At 43.4% G+C, this 19,687-nt stretch overlaps 1 protein-coding gene across 2 annotated transcripts in view; it reads right to left on the reverse strand.

Annotated features, from left to right (window-relative positions):
- Positions 1-19,687, reverse strand: part of LOC138300661 (tyrosine-protein kinase STYK1-like) — a 380,092-nt gene that overhangs the window by 68,509 nt on the left and 291,896 nt on the right. For both annotated transcript variants that reach the window (XM_069240291.1, XM_069240290.1), the window contains exon 8: positions 2,544-2,584. In XM_069240291.1, coding sequence (XP_069096392.1) covers positions 2,544-2,584 — 41 coding nt within the window. The remainder of the gene's footprint in view (positions 1-2,543; positions 2,585-19,687) is intronic.

Here is a 19,687-nt window from a genome sequence, read left to right on the forward strand (position 1 = left end):
AATTATACAGAATCAAAGACAAGGCATATGCAATATTTAAGAGAAGCAAAAGTGGACTGCAGTACTTAAAAGCATGACAAGCAGCACAATAAGGAAGAAAGTTTCTGAGAATGGTGCTAACTTTTTCTAGAAATATGTTTATGACATTAAGGCCCTCATTACGACTTCGGCGGTCTTGCAAAAAGACCGCCAAAACCACGGGCGCCACAATACTGCCAGTGCTGCCGGTATTGGTGGCACCCTATTTTGACATTTACGCTGGGCCAGAGGATGGAAACAGTGTTTCCGTCCGTTGGCCTAGCGGAACAGTCACATCAACATTGAAGCCGGCTCATAATAGAGCCGGCAGCGATGTTGATGTGCAGCGGGTGCAGCAGCACCTGTTGCGCATTCGGGCAGTGAAATGCGCGATGGGGCTGTGCCTGGGGGCCCCTGCACTGCCCATGCCAAATGCAGGGGTAGTGCAGAGGCCCCCAGGGGCACCCGAGTCCCCCTTACCACCAGCCTTTCCATGGGGGTGTTTACCGCCATGGACAGGCTGGCAGTTGGGGATTATGACCGCCTGGCAGTATAGTGGAGGGGCCGGCAGTCTGGCCGTGGCTAATGCGCCACGGTCACAATACACTGGCGGAACACCGTCAGCCTGTTGGCGGTGTTACCGCCGGTGTTCCGCCGGCTGCCAGGGTCGTAATGAGCCCCTAAGTGTGTTTGTAACATCATGTTTTCTTCTCACTGCTGAGTTGAGTAAATGCCAGTGGCCTCAAAATTAGCTTAGATGGCTTACTATAGAAGTACAAATGGGTTTCAATAGAGGTGATTCCTTAATGAGGAAATTAGAGATCCTAATGCAGAGAGTGAGCACAGTTTGTCTTATTCCATAGGACATACAGTGCTGTTACATATTCATGCCAGGGCTCGGTCTTGTTGTGGGGTTTCCATAAACGAATAGGTAATTGGTAATGTTTAATGTGTCATGCAATTGTGCCAGGGAAGGGAAATAACAAAAAGCAGGTACAGCTGTTACAGGTACAGCTTCTTTCTGAGAACAGAAAGAAGTATAGAATTTAATTTTATGATATTTGCATATAGAAAAGTGTATGCTCTGTGATGCAGCTTAGAATTAGAGCACTATTTTAGTGAGACTTCAATGTGTGAAGGAAACAATGTCAATCTGTGTGAATTTTCCTTCTGCCACCGAGCTCATCCTTCCAAATAATGGGAAGGAACCAGTCAGGATACCTAAATATATAGGGCTTTAATCCTCTGACCCAGTTTATTGACTTACTGAATTAGGGTAACCCAGTGGTGTGACAACGGCCTCCACAGCCCCCAAGGTGCGCCCCCCCCCCCCAAAGCTCCAGGGGGTCTCATCAGTACAGTGCACAGTGCACAGACAGCAGGCCTCTGACTGGGTCCAGGGGGGAGAGGTTCCCCTCAAGGTACTTTGCAGGGGGGGCCCTCAGGTTTGGTTACACCACTGGGGTAAACTAGCAATGCTAAGTAGTGCTGTCGAGAGGGTAGCACACCACTCTGTCTCCCTTATGTTGCTGAATTAGGAGTCTGATGTATCAAGGATTTTACCCAGTCTGTGTCTATGTGGAAATGCGTTGATATATAAGGGATGCGATGACATGAAGGCTAAGGGTTATTTAATGTTGCTTAAATGATAATAAAGACATGTTGTAATAACATCAGATTTCTATAACATGTTTCATTCTGTGGTGGAACCTCATCAATTCTATATTATGAATCAAAATGATAATTTACCTGCTTCTCCATAAAGGCCATACCTTGGGGCAAATCGGGAAGTCTCACAACACATTGCAGTCTCTAGAGAAACTTGTCTTTAAAATCTACAAAGTGTTCAATGGTGTATTATTTCAAAACCTAATAAAAAGTATTGAAAACAATAAATCCTCAAAATGGACTTGTAGATTGTAAGGTTTCACCAGATAAAAAAAAAAGATGTCATATTCAGATTTGGGACCTGGTGTTTGTTTTCTTTAAAAGACAGAAAAATGAAAAGCTATTGGGGCACAGCTTCATGTTGTAAATTGTATTTGCACTATGACTAGCGAAATCCGGATTACAGATACATGCTTGTCCATCTGAACAGTTGACTGTGGTTAAAATCTTACCTACAAGCATCAAATAGAAAAGCCAATTGCTTTCTTGTACAGATGCATTCACATACCATGTTCCATGTCACTCAGGCAGATCAACACAGATCCCAATAATATCACATCAATGTATTTAAAATTCTGTTTAATGGTGGTACTTCAAACTTTAACACGTTACATAAATACCTGGCCTTATTATTTGTATAATCCATGAGATAAAATATTTTAGTGATTTTAACTGTTTTACATTGTGTAGCCAGCTCATTATTAAATCCCTATTCCCTCCGCCTTCCTCTCTTACATCTAACAATATTTTTGAGATTGTACAATTTAAATGTTTTCATTGTGGCTACTTGTGACAGAATATTGTGTTTTGTTATCATCAAAATATACAGTAACATTTCAGAGGACTTGAAATATTACCTAGTGTGACCACTTCATAAAGGAAAATCCCAAATGACCACCTGAAAAAGATTACAAATAGTGTTAGGAGCTTATACAGTAGACTGTTACATTGAAATACTAACTAACCTTTTCAATAATAATTTATTTTTACTTCCTATTGCTTACTCTGGACCATATAGTTTGACTCACATGATAACCTACACTCTATATTTGAAAAATGCAGACCAAGCAATTATAGTTTTAGCAATGGAACAGTAAATTTAATATAATTGATCAGGTGACACCACGCTCAGTTTCAACAGAAAGGGTAAGTATGCTGATTGTAATAAGGTTTTGGCTACCACTGATACTGAATAGAGAACTTTAGTTAGACTGTGAAAGTTCAAATAATGTGACCCCAATGAAGTGGTTGTTTGTATCATGAAAAATGCATCAGCTTGTAAAGATCTATTAAAAGATTGACAAACAAAAATCATTATTGCAAGTAAGGCCAAAAAATTGCAATAAATTTGGAAATTTGGTGGCTTAATTTCAAAGAAATTAAATACAATTTGTGCTCTCACTTTGCACCCCTCACAAGAGTTCTTTATCGATTATGGTAAATAGGTGAGACAGGTCAGTATAAACCAAGGAAGATCTTGCCCGTCTCTTTATTTGTTATTGGATACACTTAAAATTAGACCATACAATTTCACTGTGGTGTATCCACAAATCAAAAGATAGAAGCTCTTCTAAATACAAAGTGCACACAGGTTTTAGCATTGCTAATACGTCTGTCTTTAATTTTAATGTGCCAGTGCATATCAACAAAGACATTCATGAATGCTGTTCATTACATGAAAAGTCTAACATATTGACTTTGCCCTTGACGGTAATAAAGTAGCAAAAACGTTGCTTTCCGCATACAATGTATGAAGGAGATAAACTGAATTTGACAAATAGCATGATAACTGAGTGTACTTTTCATGTGTAAAATAGTCCCTCTTGCTTTCCGGTGTAGCTATTTCCTACGATGCAGAATGGTTCACCCAATGGGCAATAGCATGAAGTGAGGGAGTAATATTGATTTAGTGATTGAATGAATGAATACATTAAAAAAACAGATTTCTAAAGTGCAAGTGTATGCCCGTAGGTTTCAAGAAACTAAGACGTGCATCTGTCTCTCCAAGAACCTAATAAAAGATATGCCTTCTATGCTTTCTGAAATGTATGGTAGGTTTTAATTTGACAAAGACACAGTTGTAGACCATTCCAGGCTGAGGGCATAATCACAGAAAAGGTTTAACCATCATAGTTAGAATTTTTGGGAGCATGTGAACATCATAAAGGCGTAGTAAGGAAAACAGCAGAACACAAGTACAGACCTATCTTCGAAGCTGGATCTGTAAAAAGGCCAGCCATAAACCGTTAAAAGCTTTACTTGCCACAAGCATTTAAATTTATCTTGACTGAGATCAGCCAACCAATGGAGGCTACAACGAGCCTGTAAGACCCCGTTAAGCTTCCTGAAGTATAAACTCCACTGAGCCTTATGCAGAAGAATAATGGCGGAAGCTGAAAGGCCGGGCCAGCATGCATTAGTCAGGTCTGGACTGTGTCCGTGGTTTCGCCACTCAGACTCTAGGATGGACGGGTATAAAGGGACAAACCATTTTCAGGACCCTTGTCTTAAAATAGCAAGCAATTCCTGAGTTAGGCCCAGATTTAAGAGGGCCTAGCGCCTCCTTGCACCACATTAGCGTACTTTTTTTACGCTAATGTGGCCCAACAAGGCCAAAATCGATGTGCCATATTTACAAAGTGGCATGATGCATGCATTGCCCCACTTTGTAATCCCTTGTGCCACACTATGCCTGCGCCAGGCATAATATATACAAGAGGGTTGTTCTCCAGTTAGGGTGGCCAAAAAAATGGTGCAAAGAAAACTAAGGTTTTTTTGCATCATTTTTAACACCTGCACAGAGCAGGCATTAAAAGGAGGCACACCATTTTTTATAATGGACCTCAATGTGCTTTGCAGGAATAGCATCAACATTTTTGACGATAATCCTGCAAAGCACGAAACTAGCATAAAAAATTTGGATGCTAGTTCCCTAACTACCGCCATGGTGCACCGTATTGTAAATACGGTGCACATATGGTGGGGTTAGGGGGGCGCTAAGGGGCGCAAGAAAAGTGCATTGGATGCAGCTCTACTTTTCCTAAATCTGCCCCTTAGTCTGAAGAATTAGATTGAAATCCTTGTAGAACCAAAATCCCCTGCTCTTTACCTTCTGGGGTAGTGGATGTAAGTATGGGTCCAGTAGCAGCAGCTGCAGGGAGAGGAGGGACAGAACAAAGTGTAGAGCAAAAAGCTGGATGACAAAACAAGCATTTGCAATGCAATGGGTCTCACGTTTGCTCGAGGTAGAGCTATTAGCGTTGTAAATTTCTATCTGGACTTTTCTTGCCACACAAACTGAAAATAAAAAGTAAAACAGTTGACATAAGCGAGTCGATTCAAAGCGCTGCCGTGAGCGCAAAGAGAGCAACAAAAGGAAAAGAAGTTTGCTAGCAGTCAAAGTTATCGGCAAAAGTGCAATTTTCCATGTAACAGGGGTGATGGCCAAGGCGGTAACAAAACCGCCCTAAGGAGGGACAAACATAAAGCAGTTACCAACTAAAACAGAGGATTTTTGAAAGGCAAGCCTATGAACGAGTGATAGTGATGGGCATGCGGTGGGCATGGTCAAAAGCCCAGATACATACCAACACGTAACTACTGATAAAGGTAGGTGTAAGGAGGGGTAGGTAGTAGTAAAGAAAGGTAGTATTATAGGTAGATAGAGGTATAGGTAGGAAGAAGTAAATGTGCATTTTGGTAGCGTTTGGTGTAGGTAGCCATCGGTGTTGGTGAAGGTAGGTTATATTAGAGTAAGGTAGTAAGAAAGTAGGTAGAGGTAAAGGTAGGTAGAGGTAAATGTATGTGTAGGTATAAGTGGAGACTGGTGTAGGTAGAAGGTAGTGTAGGTGTAAATAGAGGTATGTGTAGGTAGAAGTAGGTTTAGGTGAAATTAATAGTAGGTAGAGGTAGGTATAGGTGGAGTTGCAGATAAATGAGAATGTTTTAAGCTGTAAGAGAAAGAAGAAAATGAGTACAATGGAGAAGTTCACACCAGAGAAAATAACCTTATTATTTTTAAAGAGAGAACTAGTTGGCCGGGTGCTGCAATTTTAGCAAGGTTTATTAGAAGCAGCCTAGTGGGAGGGTAAGTTAGCTATTCCAGCATAGTAACAATTATTTTTAGTATGCTTTTATGCAGTTGTGTGAGAATAAAAGTGCCACATCGAAAATAAACACAAAATTTGTATATACCGCAAATTAAATCGGACCTCTGTAGCCCACTTTATATAGGTGTTTCTTTTAAAAAGAAGTAAAATTTATATGTTAAAAAGCACAAGGATGGAATGAGTGCTGACTGTAAAACAACAAAAGCGGTTTGCAGTGCTTGGATCTGTAAACTGAACAATTAGCATATCTTTAAAGATATTAATCAGCAGACGGAAAGCGACCCCCCACACAGACTCTCTAAAGAGAGTGATAAAATGCCAATAAATAAAGGTTAATATGTAAGCAAAGCAAGGCGTTCCGAATAAAATCAGAAAAAGTATTTATCACTGCCCCGAACCATATTGTACAATAGGGGCTATTTTATCCCATATAGAATGTGTCCAGAATGGGGAGTATGTTATTTCATATAGTCAATAGGCAAAAGCAAGTTTATATTAAATCAATGCCACTGAAACCTGTGATTTGAGAGTACATACGTATGTGGCAACTACCTGCAGGCACCTGCAGGCACACATTCCACTAATGGCACTACTTCATAAACTATTAAACGTAGTAAAGCACTATACAACAGCAACGAATCACAAAAAACAGTGGCTTTATACCCTAAAGCAATTAAAGAAACAACTAACAAAGTTACCAGGAAAGGCAGCATATTGTCCCACTTCCTATTTTATACAGACCTTTCATTCATTCTAAAAGTCTTGGTGGCAATAACAGCTGACCCCTACCGTATTAATAAAGTGTCTCGGCCAGCCTCACTCCCCCAGAGCTAACATAAGTTTGCCCTTCGGCAGCCGCCATTTCGTCTCAGTTGCGTGGTGCCCTGAACCTCAGCCTGCCAAAGAAAAGCTTGATACTGTTCCGAAGAGCGTCAGAGAGCGGCACGGCAAGCCCATGGCCTCAGTCTCAGAGAGTCCTTCCTGTACCACGCTCAGCGCGTATGCAAATTGCCACTAGTGTTTAATTAGTTTAGTAAGCATTGGTGCTTAAGGGAAGGGGTGAGTGAAACCCCTAGGCACCGACAGCGTGCCATATTTGTTATGCCTAGTAAGCATTCATTGAGATCATTCTTTAGTTCATATTACTGAAAATGAGAAATGCAGAAAATAAGGTGATATAATTATTCACAAGCAAACTTCCTCTAAAAAGGGCCAGGGTATAGTTGCGAGTTGGGCGACTGGAAGGAGGCGCATTCACTACTTCAAATGTGAGCTACAACATTTACAACAAGCATTTGGAATGTAATAGTCTAGTGTTTGCTCGGGTTAGAGCTCATAGTGTTGTAAATTACTGACTGGACTTTTATTGCCACACAGACTGAAAATAACAAAAGGAAGAGAGCGAAGGTGAGCTGGCCCTGGAAAAGCCCCCCTCTGCTGTTGTTTTATGTTTACAGAGGGAGCTGGTGGGGAGGAGTAACTGAACAAGCACCCACACTGTTGAGGTGAAACAGGCAAATGCCAAAAAAAATGTCCCTTACAGAAGAGATAAACAGACCATAGCATAATTACACAGTATTTTGTGTTGCTCCCAAAGTGAAAAAAGGCAGGACAAAGAGGCAGAACTGACCACTAGCAAGCAAGGATTTTTGAAGGTCACTGCAACTCACAAATGAAACCGCTGCAACTCACTCTATAGTATACTTAAAAGAATGCAGCAGGCCGAATGCTAACGCTCGACCTAAAAAGGGAGTCCTTTGCAGTGTGGTCGATAATTTTAAGAAGGAGGGGGTACGTTGCATACTCATACATACACCTCATTCATACCCATTCATTCACACACACACCAAACATTACGAAATAAAACTTACTTCAGCAGCTCCAATAACTCAGCCTTGGAGGTCCCATAAGGGTTTGGATGGCTGCCTTCCCTTATTGGCTAGCCTATAGTCAGACAATGAGGAAAGGCAGCAGTCCTGACTCTGCACGGAGTGGGATAGGGTCAGTGCCACTCCTGACCCCACCCCACTCTGTGACAATATGTCACAGATTGACACTCCACCTTGGATGCTTCAGGGCTTGAAACTGAAGCGCCCAGGTCTGAAGCAATTGGTAATGTTCCCCTTTCGTCATTAGGGGGAGGGTTGTGACTTCTTCAGCCCCGCAAAGTTCAGCTCAGGCAGCCAGGAGTCTGTGCATTTAGCGCAAGTCCAACTCCTGGCTGCCTGAACTGAACCAGAAAAGTATCTGTCAGGCTGACTTTTGTTCAGCCTGACAGATATCATCAGGAAAAAGGTAGAGGGGCATGGCCCACCATCCCTTACAGACGGGTCACTGCTGGTCCCTTACCCTTGAAAGTCGACTGGCTCACCTGAAAGACCAATACTCTGTTCTCTGGTAGACTGTCTGCCAGATGAAAAAGGCACACTGATGTAGAGACTGAGGAATAAGAGGTTTTACCTAACATGATTTTGAGCAGCTGTACTTTGCACTCACCCAGTAGTATGCAATTGATTTATCCCTATCTACACACAAATGTCAGAGGACCTGTTACTTGCTAGCAAGAGATTAGGGGCCATATTTATACTTTTCGACACACAACTGCGCCAACGCAGTTGTGCGTCAAAAAATCTAACGCCGGCTAACGCCATTCTGAAGCGCCATGCGGGCGCCGTATTTATTCAATGACGTTAGCCGGCGTTAGCCGGCGGAGATGCCTGGTGTGCGTCAAAAAAATGACTTACACCAGGCAGCGCCGGCGTAGGGGAATATGGAGCTTGGGTGTCAAAAAATGGGGCAAGTCAGGCTGAGGCAAAATTTTCGCCTCAACCCGATTTGCGCCATTTTTTTTTACTCCCAACCCCCATTGAAATGACTCCTGTCTTAGCAAAGACAGGATTCATGCCCCCTTGCCCAATGGCCATGCCCAGGGGACTTATGTCCCCTGGGCATGGCCATTGGGCATAGTGGCATGTAGGGGGGCACAAATCAGGCCCCCCTATGCCACAAAAAAATAAAAAAAATAATACTTACCTGAACTTACCCTAAGTTCCCTGGGATGGGTCCCTCCATCCTTGGGCGTCCTCCTGGGGTGGGCAAGGGTGGCAGGGGGTGTCCCTGGGGGCATGGTAGGGCACTTCTGGGCTCCTTCCGAGCCCACAGGTCCCTTAACGCCTGCCCTGACCAGGCGTTAAAAAATGACGCAAAAGCGGCTGGACGTCATTTTTTTTTACCCGCCAACTCCCGGGCGTCATTTTTGCCCGGGAGTGTAAATACGGCGCACATGCCTCAGAGTCATTTTTTAGAAGGGAACGCCTACCTTGCATATCATTAACGCAAAGTAGGTGTCCACGCTAAAAAATGACGCAAACTCCATGAACTTTGGCGCTAGACGCGTCTAACGCCAGAGTATAAATATGGAATTCGTTTTGCGTCGAATTTGCGTAAAAAAAAAAACGACGCAAATCCGCCGCAAACAGAGTATAAATATGGCCCTAGATGTAATACTGCAGAGACTTCCTAGATGAAGGCAGTGTCTCTGTATGATGTGATGTGAGACATACCAGAAAGCTCTTTGTTCAGATCAATCAACAAGGGTTTCATTTACGGCATCCAGGTTGTAGGATGAAAAATGTAGACTTCATAAATCTCATTGAAGCCAAAAGACAAAAACTATGGTTGTGTTAGTACTCAATTTTAAATCATAAGTCATTTACACTCACTATGTGGAAGAAAGTAGCAACACCTATAACCCACCACCAAAATTGATTACAGGGATTATTTCAGTAAATGGCAAGCTGTAAATGTTAAAATAAGAACTGCTGCAGGGTCAAACAACATGACACACCTATTTTAGAGGTCTGTTTTTGGAGAATGCGAGACATAAATGGTCAATGTAAAAATGTTTAAAAACAACTGGTGCCAAGCATGTAGGTGTGCCTATTAGAAAAAGTGGATAGTGTAGTGCGATGCTTACACACTGCCATATTGAAGAATAACAAAAATTGATGGGTACTTTGCTTGAATTACGCAGCTACCGATAATAACTCTGGGCCACAGTCTATCATTGATGCCACCTCACACAGGAGCACACCATCAGCAAAGTAGTTTTATCCTACTTTATTGGGAACAGTTCAGCCTGAAACGCTAGCCGTTTCCCATCACCAGACAAAAGCAAATCAAAACCTGTTTCACCATATTTTGGTTTCATCAGGAGGCTGCCGCTTGAGCTCTTCAGCACAGTGAGCACGGGGACCAGGTCTGAACATACCAGTCGCACTTCGGGTGTCACATAAAAAAAAGTGATGGTGAAATACTTGAATTAATCTCAGCCACTAATAATTACACCAGGATGAAATCCAATCGATTTTTTGCCCTAAATACTGTCACAAACAGGAGTCAGGCGTATGCAAATCAGTCTTCATCCAGCTTCAATGGAAGCAGTCCAGCCAGAAGTGCTAGGCCAGGTCCACTAAAAACAGGTCCCCTAAGCAACAATGGTTTGGGTAGGGGCCCAGCCATTGTAGAACGTTCTGGTTATGTTTCCTTTCATGATATCCCTCACCTTCTTTAAAAAACTGTGGATCTTACACTTAAGAGGAGTATTGTCACTCGTATAAATGACATGAAAACAGCAGCTGGTGAGCCCAGGTTCAAGGAGCACAAGTAGAGTACTACTGATACAGTAACTCTGGTCTTATGCTAGAACGTTTTAGAACAGAGTTCATTCTGCAGAGTTCTTTTCTTTGGGATGCCACAGATCAATGAGTGAGCTCACATTATAAACTGTCATTAGAAGCACCTCCATGTGAGCCTTGGCATGATGGCATTCAAATCGGTCGAAAGGTCTATCCTCTACATCTACCTGAAAGTAGGCAAATCAGTGTGATACGTCATCTATCAGGACTGTGTAAGTCTTAGTCCACTTATCCTAAAGGGTCATAGATTTCACAGGCTGTGTACTCAGGCCTTGTGTATTCTTTGGCACTTAACAGGTAATTTGGACAAAGGCAATGAGTATGCGAGCCTGCCAACGAAAGCGGAGGCTTTTGTCACCAGAGCACCCTATCTGCAGAAATTTGCAAGTGCAGTGGAACGTTTTTGTGAATAGTTCTCCTGCAACCACGACAGGAGCATTTTCGGCAACAAAGCATGGCAGCCCAGTGTGCAAAGAAGTTGCCTCTCAGAACCAAAGAAGACTTTTTGCTTAACTGAAGCACATCTATGCTTCTTGGAACTCAAGGCTCAGTACTGGAAGTGGAGAGCATTTTTTTAATGCACGTTAAGCAAAACTGTGTTCTCATACTTTTTTAGCAAAAGTCTCCTATGTCTCCTGCTGAAGGTCTACAGTGTTTGGGACCTATCTCTTTGCCCTGTAAAAATCTAAATTAATATGAACTCCTGCTGCCTGAAAGTTAACAATGTCATGCAGGTTCTCCAGGTTGGAAGCAGCAGTCTCAGGGGTATTGGTGTTCTTTCTTATATTATCAGATACCTCCTAATACAAGAGTTTCTCTGTGGTAGTTTCCCATGCTTCCTACTGACATCTTCTTTTGTCAAGGTTGGGGGACTGCGTTATCATATTGACTGCCTTCTGATGTCACCGAGTGGCTGGTTGGATCTCAATAGTCACACAGCTTTAATTCAGTTCAGTCGATGGTTGTTAAGGATGTTTTAGAAATGGTCATCCACGGATCATCCTCTGGGCAGTAAAACCATTCACTCACATGTGGCCACAACCAATAGGCTTTTCTGCTCAACCTGGTGAAGCCTTAACCCTCTAGAATAATCTAGGGGAACAATGATTTGAAGACACAAATTTGTGTTCCATCATAGTTTGATTATCTCTGTACCCCTTAAACTGTCAAAAGATACCCATTTGCAAAGACCCGCTGGTGGAACTTGATCATAGTAAAAGGTGCACTTGCCAGGGCTTCGGTATCCACTGCTAAAACAACTGTGGAATCTAGGTCAGTCCTGTTCCTGTCCACAGTGGATCACATTCCACATCGAAACCCACGTAATTGGGTGAAACCCTGGATACCTAGAAAACCTTCTTGTATTTATGGCATTAAAAGCTGCAGTGCAGTCCTAGAAATCCTGGTTCAACGTGTTATTTGACTCTTTCTACTGTGAGGTGTTTTGTGATCTACCTCCTTAGATAAACCAATTGTGGTGGCTTTCGATGCACTGTTTCATGTGTTTCTGAGTCCCACCGCATCCTGGTTAAAACTGTTCATAGCCTTACCCACCTTTCTTTTAGCCACCCAGGGCTTTCTTGGACACTCTTGCACTGACACAATGTTTAGCTGCTTGCTTTATTTATTTATTTTACTGGTTCATGTAGCAAACCTTTGATCATAGTAAAAGGTGCACTTGCCAGGGCTTCGGATGAGTTACAAGAAACTGACTATATCATGACAACAGTATCAATAAGAAGAGAGGTTATATTTACCATGGTAGGAGCTGTACTAAAAATAGATTGGAAACAAACGGAAATAAAGTTCTTAGAACATGTAAACAGTAGCCAGCTCGCTTCCAATGAGCAGTGATCTTGATACCCACTAAGTAGTGCTCTACAAAACAATTATTGAGAAATTGTGATTTTAGGTTTAACTACCTCGGAGTATGACAAATGAAAATGGTTAAGCATTAAGGACAAGGGGATTAGGTAATAAATAACAAGAGTAAAGGGACTGATTACGTAGAGCGCAGGGTAGAGGGGGTACCACAGCGTAATAAATAATCAACTAAAAAGGCAAGGTCACTAGGTCATGCCTTGTACAAGCCTGAATTATTTTTCTGTTATTTAGTTTTTCAACTATATGCAATCAAAATTAAAGTACAATAACATTTTAAATCTAAATAATTATAAAAATGACCCTGGGGAGGTGTGGGCCATGTCAAAGAAAGGAAAGCCACAAAAAAAAAAAAAAACACTGGCAAAGTGCTTAAGCCTGGTCTTAGCATGCCTGCAATGTTTGTTATAAATTATTTAATTTTTCTAATAAATGCAATCCAAAATAAAGTTTTAAAACTAAAGAACTACAAAAATGTTCCTGGTGCGTTGCAGACCATCACAAAACAGGAAAATCAAGAAAAACAAGCACTGGTAAAGACCATACATTTGCTTGTACCGGAAAGTTTCTGAAATTTTGCAATCATTCATTCAAGCTCTCACACTTCTATTCATCCACCCATTGACTTATTCTTGCATTCTCCTTACTGGCCCATCAATAATACTACATACACATAAACTCACAAATTAGTGAAACAGCACTTTCAGTTATAAGCTTGATTTATTGGTTTGGCTGCTAATCTGCGAGGGGTATGAGAGCGCTTCACAATGTTTGACTGCTAGACTACAAGGCATGTGTGAGTTATGTTGGTAATGTAAGACTGCTAATAAGAGAGGTGTGATAGTGCTGTCAACAGTGTGAAAGCAAGTCAATGAGGGTTGTGATAGTGCTTCCAGTAGAATATGATTGCTAATCTCTGAGGGATGTAAGTGTGCTATTTGTAGTGTGAATGCTACTCATATCTTAGTTTGTTAGGGATGTCTGTGGGGAAAGTAGCATGAGACTACTACTCTGGAGTGTAAGAGTGCTTCCGATAGTGTATGAGTGCTAGTCTGTGAGGGGTGTCAGTGCAGTCAGATGAGATCAACTGTGTGAGAGGTGTGAGAATGCTGATTTCATTGTGAAACGGCTTGTCAATGAGATGTATGAGAGCTGTCTGCAGTATGAAACAGCTACTCTGAGGAGTGTGAGAGTGTTGCATGTGTGTGCCTACTAGTCTGCGACGGATTGCAGTGTCACATGCAGCACTGGCTGCTCCCTTAGACAAAAAAGAAACTGTCAAAACTGTGCAAGAACAAAGATTGACCTAATGACACTGGTTGGCGTTCTTTGAGGTTTGAGTAGTGTTCACTAACCTGTATGCACATTCCACCCCTCTTACTGAGGGAGCATTTGACTGCTTGTCCACAACTACCACTGAGATTCAAGTGCAGAAGGGGTACTTGGCCCAGTTGTTCATAATCTGTAGTAGGTCGGGTCTCGATACATCAGAAGTAAAAGGCCTTAACCCCCACATTTAAGCCCACTAAGCCCTGTGTGCCTTGTCACCCTCTGAAAGGGGTTATGACATATACATGCTTACTCACTCACACACTCTCACTCATACTTACTCTTTCTAGCCTTCTCTCTCTTCCCCCTCCCACAATCTAATTCACATTCTCTCACTTACTCATTCTCACTCATACTCACTCACTATTACTCACATAAAAAACATACTGATACTCACTAGTCTCATTTTCACTTACAAACACACTTACACATACTCATACTTTCATGCTCATTGACTCCGGGTCCTGTTGCAACTGCTCCTGCTGCACCATTGACAACTACACCACTGACTCACTTTGATGCCCAATCACTCACTCCTTTTAACACACTTAAAAACCTTCACTCACACCCTCACACTCATTTTCCCTAGATCATACGCTCTCTCAAACTGAAATTCTCACTTTCACTCTAATGACACTTTCAAACATACGGACACACTCTCATTCAATGTCATACACTCTAAATCTCTCACAAACATATTATTTCACATACACACACACACACACACACACACATAGAATCAATATTTTATTTTACTCAGCTTCTTTTGCTGGCAACTCAAGCAGGCCATGATTCTCAACGAGGAGCTAGACAGAGCAGCAAGGCCAGGTTTGAAAACGGAGGCACCCACCTCATTCTCTCTTTCAGCTTCTTGATAGGACTAGAAGCACAACCCTATTAGAAGCTGGGGGAGTGCTTGGGATCCTATCCCTGCTGCCCTGTGAGGCTTCTCATGTGGATGTCAGGGATGCACAGATGTGTGCCCTGACATCCAAATTTTTGTTTATATACTGTGATGTCTGAGGCAAGCGAATGTGCAGTACGTCTGCTAAATAAAATGTATTGTGCCTGTGAAAAGGGGAATCTATCCGAACCACACCCCTCTCATGCACAATCCGGACATCCAGCTACAAAGTCCTCTTTGTTTAAACATCACTAAGTACCTGGATAAAGCCTCAGTCTCCTCAGCTCCCATCCTCCTCCTGTCATTGGGAGTCTGTAAATGAGGACAAGAGAGCTGACTTGCATACTGGCTAAGAGCCCATCGTCTTTTGCTGGAGGGGGGGCCTAAGATGGGTTGTGACTGGAAGTGGTCATGGGTATGCGACGGAGGGGATGGGTAAAGTATTATCCCCCCTTAAATGTGGGCGAGCGCCGGATGGCCCCCTCTTTGTCCCCTGATGTGCTGCAACACGGAGGTTGTTTACTTAGTCTTGAACAGGTCTACATCAGAGCCCACTGTAGCCGAATAATGGCACTGATTCTCGAGGGCACTAAGTTGCCCAGTTGGCTGCCTCCTTCAGGAGAAGCCTTGCAGGGGTGAGGCTGGTTGAAGGGGGGCTGACCTGCTGGTGGCCCTACACTTCTGGCCCTACCTCGGGCACCCAGGAGATTATAGTATGTTATGTGGGGTGTGGCCAAGAGTCACGGGATGCCCCAGCAGGGACCAATGCACTATGCGTTATCTGGAGCTGTCAGAAATGTTTGATGTGTCACTTTATCTCAAAAGGTCTTTCTGCACTATGCTGCCCCCAAATGGGGATGTCAATAGGATATGTGCGATCCCGTGTTTATGTTTGCTGTGTATTGTGCTATATTTTCTATTGTGTAATGTTAATGGTGAAGGTGGTTGTTATACCACCTTGTTTCATGTGAAGTAAATTTGCTAAGTCCTATCCCAAGAAGTTGAGTCTGTCGCAGAACCTATATGCTCTTTGTAGATGCGCAATATGTGTCACAACAGACAGCACAAATGCTATCTGTTAGACCAGTCAGCCTTAGGATGGTCTTCCTCCAAACCTTTTGCCTATCTGCCTCATCTTTTTCCTAAATCTTTTTGTTGGCCCTACGAATCTGAGCATTTTACCACTGCCAACCAGTGCTAAAGCTCATGCTCTTCTCCCCCAAAAATGATAACATTGGTGTATACACAACTGGCACATTTAATTTACCTGTAAGTCCCTTGTAAATAAAAATGCTACTAGTGGGCGTGCAGCACTGCTTGTGCTACCCACGCAAGTACCCCTTTAAAGATGTTGCAGACCTGCAACCGCAGAGCCTGAGTGCGCAGTTTTCCTGCCACTTCGACTTGGCATTTAAACCCTTTGCCAAGTCTTAAACTCCCCTTCTACTATACATACGTCACCCCCCTAAGGTAGGCTGTAGGTAGTCCATAGGGCAGGGTGCTGTATAAGTAAAAGGTATGTTTAAGTTTTGAATTCCTAGTACAACATTTTTTTTCACTACTTTCAGGCCTACATATTTCGTCGCCTAAAATTTGGAATTCCTTAATACATTGTAAGCTGTAATTCCTGATTGAGAAGGAGTAGTTAAATCATGTTTCATATCATTGGAATGGTAATAATAAATACTCTTTACTGGTAAAGTTGGATTTAACATTACAATTTTAAAAATGTCACTTTTGGAAAGTGGACATCTCTGCTCTTATCACACTGTGTGCCTTCAGCCTGTCTCCAATACACATCTGGGGTGGATGACAGCTACATTTTGTGCATTCCCTCGAGATAGCCACAAACACAGGAAGGTTAGGTGTGTCTGAGCACTCACCTGAATTCAGATGGCTTTTGCTGGGCAAGAAGAGAGGGAGGAGCTGACACACCTGAATGGACAGTGTATGTCCCCACTCAAAGGGCTGATAGCTCATTACTGATAGTCTGGAGCCAGGGCCGGGAAGAAACAGCCTCTGTGCACTTCAAAAACCCTTCTTTGAAGTCATCCCCACTTCAAAGGCACAACTGAGTATAATTACTGTACATCTGACTCCACCAAATTAGACACTTCTGGACCTACAACTTGACTTAGTCAGGAGAACTGCTGTGTTGCATCAAGGACTGTTACTCTGCAGGACTGCTGACCTATGACTGCTTAGCTGCTGTGCTGTGCTGCCCTGCCTCCTGCTGTTCTCTGACTCTGCTGAGGGAGAGCTGGACTCTGGTTTGCACCCCAAGTAATCTCCAAGGGTTTGCTGGCTTGCCTGCTGTTTTCTGAAGTCCCAGGGACACAGAAGACTTCCAACACTCCTTCTACATCTCCTGGACTGGTCTTCAACCACCTCCTGAACCCAAGAGGTGTACCTCCAGTCCTGGCACCTTAAAGTAGTTCTCTGTGACTGTAAACAGGCCCGCTTGAACCAGAACTGTGCCGCTTGCATGAAGAATCAGCACAAGCCTATGCAAGTTCATCTCTTTGCACATCAAGCTTTGCCGCTCGAGAATGCAAGGCTCCAGCTGGTGACACCCGGCCAACTCTTCACACCCATGAACCACCGCCAGCGATGCTATCCTTGCTCCTGCTGAACTTCTACCCCACACACGGGACTCTTGGATCTGAGAAGGTAAAACTTCTGAGGGACTTACCTCGGACTGTATTTGACCCACGCTCCATCCCGGTTGGCCTGAACTTTTGGATTTACCCCGGACAAGCACAACCAGATATCAATATTCCAAGTTCATGCTTTATGCTTTTAAACACTATATTCCATTTTATTCTTTAAAAAATCATATATCAACTTCTACTTATTGGATTTCTGTCATTTTGGTCTTGTTTTACTCATAAAATTGCCTATTTTTCTAACCTGACGTGGAGTCTTTTTGTGATGTTTTCACTGTACTTCTATGTGTTGTTTTGCTCAAATACTGTAGGCATTGCTTCTTCAGAAAAGCAAAGCCTGACTGCCCTGTGCCAGGCTACCAGAGGGTGAACACAGGTTATCTTCTAGTGTGCATCTGATTTACCCTAACTAGGATTCTGCTTCCTGTTTGTACAGTGCCCATGCTCTGTACCGTGACAACTAGAAACTCAATTTCTAACTATTTAGTATGCAAGACCCCAAAACAAAATCGAATGTTTGATGCACCAGTGTTGACACTAAAGCATATTTTTTTTCAGTTGCACATCTGATCAGGAAAAACATTAAATCACCATCAAAGGGCAGTATAGCCAATAGTGTCCCATTGCGCCATATTCTAAGCTGCAGTAGCAGAATCAAAATGCAATGTCAACTGAACAGATGAATAGCTGAACATTGCTGATCTAAAGCTCCTTTATATGTTATGATTTTTTTTATTACAAGAGCTTGGCAGACAGTGAAGGATGTCAGGCCAAATATTTAAAATGTCTGCCTCTCCATGCACATTTGACATCATGCACGGTCAACCGCCGTTGAATGTTTTTGTAACATTATGAAACATTCAGAGATGGTCTCTTGCATAGACTTATGGATGCTCATGCACAGGCAGGTATCTGACTGTTTTTGTAATAAAGTTTAACAGAAACATTCAAAGTCTGCTGATGTGCGTGTATAAGCACACACATGAGCAGCCATCGCTGAAAGGGTGGGGTACCCATGGCTGAAGTAGACTGAACCACTGCCCTGACCTGTACGTTGTGGTATACGGAAGTAAAACCTGATCGCCACTGCAACAGACCAATTGATGAAAGAGACTGACTGAAAGACTATGGCGGTCATTCTGACCCTGGCGGTCAAAGACCGCCAGGGCGGAGGACCGCGGGAGCACCACCGCCAGTGTCCCGCCGCCCCATTGAATCCTCCAAGGCGGCGCAGCTTGCTGCGCCGCCGAGGGGATGCCGACCCCCCCTACCGCCATCCAGATCCCGGCGGTCCGACCGCCGGGAACCGGATGGCGGTAGGGGGGGGTCGCGGGGCCCCTGGGGGCCCATGCAGTGCCCATGCCACTGGCATGGGCACTGCAGGGGCCCCCGTAAGAGGGCCCCTAAATGTATTTCACTGTCTGCTGCGCAGACAGTGAAATACGCGACGGGTGCAACTGCACCCGTCGCACAGCTTCCACTCCGCCGGCTCGATTCCGAGCCGGCTTCATCGTGGAAGCCTCTTTCCCGCTGGGCTGGCGGGCGGCCTGAAGGCGGCCGCCCGCCAGCCCAGCGGGAATGTCAGAATTACCGCCGCGGTCTTTCGACCGCGGAACGGTAACCTGACGGCGGGACTTTGGCGGGCGGCCTCCGCCGCCCGCCAAGGTCAGAATGAGGGCCTATGTATGCTTAAGCTGCAAACAGGGATATGCCCTTTCATCAAGGATGTAAAAGGACCAATATTTGTTTGGTACTGTGGCATTAAATGTGCCACATAACAGACAAGATAAATGTGCAAATAATATGCGAACATTTGCATTTTCTGTGGTCTGTATCATCTTGTCCTAACTGACCAACAATTTAGTAGAATGTGTGTGCCCTAGCCCCAGACCAAGAAGTGGAAAGGACGCTGTGTTCACCATACTCCGGGTCCATCTTTTTTCAGAAAAAAGAACCTGCCTACAAATGTATGCTTGCAACTATAGGGTTCCAACCGGTAAAGGATAACTATTAGGAACCTGATGACATCTAGAGTACGGGGAGTTGATATTTGGGTGCAGTCAAAAAGTGGCAGTGGTTGAAGTGGGTGGGATCAATGGGGGTGACGGTCCTGATCTCATCTAATTTTACAAAAACAGTTCCCCTACCTTTTATTATAACACAACTATACCTCCATGGGAACTGATGAAAGGAAAGGAAGGGGATGGGGGTGTCCTGTCATGTGAAGCGGCGAGAGGGAAGACAGTTAGAAAAACAAAGGCAAAGTCAATAAGGCTGACCTTCCTTCAGAATCTATTGGCTCTGCAAATCAGCATTTTTTATCGAAACTGTGCAACATTGCCAAAAAGAAAAAATTAGAAATCATGTAAAGACACTGCAGCCAGTGGGGGTGCGAATGTGTGACAAGGTATGTGT

Source organism: Pleurodeles waltl, chromosome 6, assembly GCF_031143425.1.
Source record: "Pleurodeles waltl isolate 20211129_DDA chromosome 6, aPleWal1.hap1.20221129, whole genome shotgun sequence".
Classification (NCBI taxonomy): Eukaryota; Metazoa; Chordata; class Amphibia; order Caudata; family Salamandridae; genus Pleurodeles; species Pleurodeles waltl.